The sequence below is a fragment of the Haliotis rufescens genome, unplaced genomic scaffold (genome assembly GCF_023055435.1).
Source record: "Haliotis rufescens isolate VD_foot unplaced genomic scaffold, xgHalRufe1.0.p SCAF_5, whole genome shotgun sequence".
NCBI classification, from domain to species: Eukaryota; Metazoa; Mollusca; class Gastropoda; order Lepetellida; family Haliotidae; genus Haliotis; species Haliotis rufescens.
In genome coordinates, this window is record NW_025964223.1 from 38,812,741 (window position 1) to 38,818,923 (window position 6,183).

Consider the following 6,183-nt stretch of genomic DNA (forward strand, 5'->3'; position numbering starts at 1 on the left):
TAGTTTTAACAATGCAAATTTATTGACCGATGTTTACACATGTGCACCCAATGTGCTAACCGAGGCAGGAAACATGAACCGTGGAACTATTCCCTCATCATAGACTCTTCCAGAGACCGCGCAAAGTCAGCATCTGAAATGATATCAACATATAAAGTGGTCATAACTCTATGGCATTTAAGTCATTGTATAGCCTATAGGAATAAGTGTCAGCACATCAGACTGTATTGTTTTTTTTAGGAATCATGCCGACGGGTACGATGACACGCAACAGATCAAGTCACCTATCCTGCCCAGCCGACCTATTTTGTTGCCTCCTACGACAAGCATATGTAATATATGTGACAATAATTTTTTTTAATTACATGTGTACAACTTAAATATTGGTATTTTTAGTTGAAACAGGTCTTATACGTTACGTACAATCCCCGGCATAATGTATTATGGGACGATACTTCTGTATACCCTTATCTATCCGAGTTGTGGATACGTCGGTCGATTGTACGATTCTTCCTGGTAAATATTTGTTTGATGCTAAATGTTTTTTTCAGTAGATTCAGCTTGCACAGTGAAACATTGAATTTTGATTGCCGTTAGATCACGACGTGTCAGCTTGATGTGGGGCGTTTACTTCTTTGATGTAAACTCACGAAATACACATGACTAATCTGTGATTGGCATCCACAATTACAGGTCTGAGTCACGCCAGAGCTTATCAACTGGTCACAGCGAATTGCGGACCACACGACAACTATCGGGGTCACTCCGTAGAGAAACAAGTTCTTGTGTTGGAAGGATTTTGTGGAAAATGGGGATTACTACACGAGTGTCTGTCGGATACCATTGATCTTACACTTAACGAGTTGTTTCAAAACGTATCCAACGAGCGAAAGCGTCGTCGTTGTGCGTGATTTAGCGTCAGTCATGGCGTCACACAGGACGGAAACTTTAACGGTTTCTGTTGAATTCACCACATCATTGCAATGTATATATTTGAAATTCCATAATTAATGCAACGATACTCTTCCCATGAATATTCTCAAACGCGTGACCGAGCCAAAGTATGCAACAATTAGACGACATTACCTCCACAAATGCTACACAGTATAAAATCTGAATATTACTTTGTTTACATATCCGCAAGTACGGTTTTCCGAGCACAGTGTTCGTTTCCACACCTAATTTATTTCCCATGATTTCATCTAGATAATTTGCATTGGTGACAAAGTCCATTTGTCATTTATTTCTAAAGTGTATGAGGAATTCAGGGATGTATATATAGCAGTTGAGTTTGAAATATACCTGATCGAGTAGGCGTCTCATAACCGGCATTTTGTAAACACAATATGGCAGAACGTACACTTCGGCGTTAGTGTATGTGCCTTTTCCAAAACATTCTAAAGGATTCTAGGCTCATCTGCGACGTTTCAGAATTATCATGAATGATTTGATACCCGTGATCACTAATATGCTATTTTTCTACTTAAATTATTCGAGTAAATATCCGATATTTAGATTTATAAGCACATAGTAAATAACGCTGTGAATTGTGATTTGGCGAGATTTACGATGTACCTAATTTTTCAGCGGTCACTTTCAGTAATTTGACTTTGCCCCAAATGACAGTAAATGATAAACAGAAGGGGGAATTCGAAACTGTGAAGAATATTAGTTTGCGTGATGTATTTGGAATTTTATTCGTCTTCGAAGTGGGTGTTGAAGAGGAAGGACATATGTATCGCTGTGGCTCCAAAAAAGTTAACGTTGACATAACAACAGATAATGTAACTGTTAATAATAACAAACAAACTCGCAGACAAGGACGAGTTCGATCTCACACATATGTTTGATACCAGTTATCTAAAATGGGTTTCTCACCCACAGGTGTGTAAGAAATCATTACATCACAACTTAGATGGGATTCCCGGGATACCCGCATGTCCAGGGTAGCATAGGTAAAATTTTAATCCAGGCATACCTAATCCGTGACATTAATACAGAAACAAGATGAATACATACCCCTGTCTGTGAGTTTCAAGATGTTGTTTAGGCTTTCTTCAAATTCACCGAGACTCACGGTGGCATCACCTTTTGTCAAACATAAGATTATTAATAATTTTACATCACTTCAAATCAACGTGTATGTTCCACAGATACGGAACTGGGGTTTTGTTACTGATGAAACAGAGGATATTTCCTGTGTCGAGTTTTAAACAGAGTTCAAAACATATTCTTGAAAGCTGCGGGACCGCTGTTAGAAACGAAGAAATACTTGCTGGTCAAGTAACAAAATGGCGCTTTGCGAAACGAACAGTCTCGATTGACGAGTCAAATGAGAAATTTACAGCTCATAACGAAACATCTCCGAGAGAATAACAAACAACAAGAAGCGATATTAATTCCATAAATGACCATCTGTCATTATTTTGTCTTGTCAATGTGGAACCGTCAAAGTGTAATGTTCACTGCAATGAAAATATCCCCTTTCTCAACTTCAGAAAACATTGTATATAGGTATATGATAATTATGTTCATGAACGTAAATCAAAAAGTGATATTTGTACTTGAAGGGGCATTTACCCATCATGTCTGTAAGACAATTGTAAATCATGCGGTGTTATTCGATGGTTCCATGTAAAAGAAATATATGAGTAATATTTTATCTGACCAATGACGATAAATGTTCATATATTCCGCTACAGTGGTGTACAACTGGACAAAATATACCCCGCTGTCATGGCAACATACGTTTTGGTGATAACTCTGTAATCTCTTCAACTCAAGCTACTTACTGGGAAACAGCGTCGCATCTTACTCTCCGTTTGTTTTTAAATTCTGATAAATGATAAGCATGACGGTAAGGTAAGTCGTTGTCGGCGTATCCCTCGTGGAATACAGTTTGATGTACTCTCTGGGCGGCCGTATATACCTTGTGATAAGCTTACCACTTATAATACACTCACCATAACGCTACTGACTACGACTACGAATGTGTACGTACCATCCGTATCAGCCAAACTCAAGAACTCCTCAGCGTCCCGAGCTTCGAATATCTTCTCTGCCTCTGATTGGTCAATCTGTCCGTCCCCATTCAGATCATAACTTTCAGTGTCACGCTTTCCTTCTGGTGTAAAAGAAGGAGTCTTTCACATAATGTTTATGAATAGATACGGTAAATAATTTTATAATAATGACACTTTACACGATCACAATGCAGATCCGATAAATTGTTAAAGGGGTGCAGGTTCGGATCAACTGGCAATCCCAGCAAATGTGATTCCAGTCATCCAACACACTTACTTTAAAATACCAGTTCACACTACATTGTGTGTATCAGTCATGATCTCAACTACTCGGACAGAATGTCACAGTTTGAAATTTACAATTCATCATGATAATCTGGACCTTGCCTGGCCTGATTGAGTCAACTGTGTTCAATATATGTAGTGTACATAATACACAGATTTCCAATTACGCTAAATGCGATTCATGTTTAATTTATGGCATATTTTACGACAAAACTTAAAACAAAAACATATTTTCAAATACACGTCATAAGCTTCATGATGAATATGTCATTACTTATAATGGCTTCTGCTATAGGCAGGACTGTGCGCACAACCCTGATAACTCTTGGGACTCGGATACGAATCCTGAGCCATCGGCGACGAGCGTCGACATCTTGCAGCACCAGAACTGCCACTAGGAACAACAACGCCAGACGCATCTGTGGAGATCAACAATATCGGGGGTGAGCTACGAGGCCCTGTACAACATGAAGACCTGATAAATAATAATCAGTTTAACTATGGCTTCCCAACATAGACACACACATCTTACATTGACTCCTTGCCATTTTCGTGGTGGTAGGGCTGGGGGTTTTGAGGAGTGCGGTTGTTTGCGGATGGGAAGAGGGTGATCACTGCACATGCAAATGTTCCAGGGACGGCATTACCAGGTTACATGTATACAGTGGGCGATAAGGCAGCCAACTTGACAAAACGAATACCGGCGTTAGATTCTCCGCTAGTGAACGGGTTGTTATTTAGCCTTGGGATCAACAACGTTTACAGGTCTTTACAATGTGATCACCACCCCTAGAGTATAGTACATTCACTCTACGCAGTCAACATAACCAACTCGTCTGATGGTAGTTGACCATTTGGTGGAAACACGAACATACGAACATAGACCAGAAACACAAGTGACAAAACGTGTGGTGTCACCCTGGGCAAGTAACTTATTTCAAATGTGCCAGGGAATGGGTACCCGATATGTGATGTACAACGTGGATGTAAAAACTCTCTAGCCTAGGCTGTATACTCCTAAGGGAGTTGACAATGACAGCCGGCATGCAAACTGGGCGGGGAACAAATATAACAGCATTTAAGCAGATACTAGTATCTGGATACCTGCGATATATAAATGTGTTATATAATAATATTATGATAACAATATATATTAGAGATGCATACACACGTTGATATTAACATTAGGAATTTTAGAGACAATATTATATATCATAAATCATTATTATCATCGGGTTATAAGGAGTATGTACACAAGGGCACGAGTAGGCAAGTAGATGGTTGATCTTGAGTGTCATGGCACCCTTATGTACTACAACCACTACTACTACTACTACTACTACTACTACTACTACTACTACTACTACTACCACTACTACTACTACTACTACTACTACTACTACTACTACTACTACTACTACTACTACTACTACTACTACTACTACTACTACTACTACTACCACTACTACTACTACTACTACAACTACTACTACTACTACTACCACTACTACTACTACTATTACTACCACCACTACTACTACTACTACTACTACTACTACTACTACTACTACTACAACTACTACTACTACTACTACTACTATTACTACCACTACTACTACTACTACTACTACTACTACCACTACTACTACTATTACCACTACTACTACTACTACTACTACTACTACAACTACTACTACTACTACTACTACTATTACTACCACTACTACTACTACTACTACTACTACTACCACTACTACTACTATTACCACTACTACTACTACTACCACTACTACTACTATTACCACTACTACTACTACTACTACTACTACTACAACTACTACAACTACTACTACTACTACTACTATTACTATTACTACTATTACTACTACTACTATTACTGCTACTATTACTACTACTACTATTACTACTACGTATACTAGGCCATGTAAAAAGCACAATATTCCACACTACTGAGGGGTATGTCAAAAGTTCATGACACTATACTAGCATCTTCAGCTCCCTGGGGAGTATACAAACCACACTGCCTGTTTGGCACTTGAATGTTTCGAAGTTCACAAACCCATAACAAACCCACGAACAACACGTTACAACGTTAACTACATTGACTTATGTTATGTACACTCGCCCTTCGTTGTTGGAAATGAAATCTTTCAGGTTAACACACTACAAAACACGTCGACGTACGGGTACCCCAAATAAACATAGTAACTCACCTTGTAGAATCGAATGAAGAGATAAATCTGCATTATACCTGTCTCCTTATATACGTATGTGATTCAGGATGCAGACAAGCTGTCGATGTATCCGACTATGGTCGTGTGTCGCCTCTCCGTACAGGTGTCAGAAAACATAACAAACTCTCCTTTTAACAAACAAACCCTCCTGTTGCTGTCACGTCCATTGACGCTTCCAATCACATGATATTGTTATTGAATTGGAAATGATATATTGTTACACATACATGTAGCTGAATATATAAAAATGCAATACTTTCAAACAAGTATTTAAACTAAAAAACAAAAATGTGTTTGAGGGTCTATGCCAATATTTATCTCATCGTACGTGTGACCTGAGAAAGATGATATCATATTGACTTTCGAGATATCATACATGTATGTTCTACACATAAATATATGTATAGAGTATTAATTAAATGAAACATGATATTACAGACATAATATTTCATATTGTTTAATGTAGTCATTTCACATTGTACACCTTCTAGCAAATGAGCATGAGAGTTGTTTAGTCTATTCTGTCACCAAAGGACGGGGCACCGGAACATGTTTAGGATCAATTATGAAATACCTGAGTACACTCATTTTTCAGTTGCTCATAACTCAGTGGCATATGT

The 6,183-nt window shown here is 38.4% G+C and overlaps 1 protein-coding gene across 1 annotated transcript; it reads right to left on the reverse strand.

Moving 5' to 3' along the window:
- On the reverse strand, positions 1 to 5,674 carry LOC125373214. Its single transcript, XM_048384204.1, has 5 exons — positions 5,543 to 5,674; positions 3,583 to 3,727; positions 3,002 to 3,124; positions 2,020 to 2,088; positions 1 to 133 (listed from the first exon to the last, which is right to left on the reverse strand). The coding sequence occupies exons 1-5, from the start codon at positions 5,573 to 5,575 to the stop codon at positions 87 to 89; spliced, it is 417 nt and encodes a 138-aa protein (XP_048240161.1). The 5' UTR covers positions 5,576 to 5,674; the 3' UTR covers positions 1 to 86.
- Positions 5,675 to 6,183: the final 509 nt, after the last annotated feature.

Excerpts from the sequence above, each read along its gene's own strand:
- LOC125373214 (XM_048384204.1), bottom strand. The coding sequence starts at position 5,575 with ATGCAGATTTATCTCTTCATTCGATTCTACAAG. Across the intron at positions 3,125-3,582 it reads TATAGCAGAAGCCATTATAA|AAGGAAAGCGTGACACTGAA; the intron begins GTAATGACATAT and ends CTTTTACACCAG. Across the intron at positions 2,089-3,001 it reads GAGTTTGGCTGATACGGATG|GTGATGCCACCGTGAGTCTC; the intron begins GTACGTACACAT and ends GTTTGACAAAAG.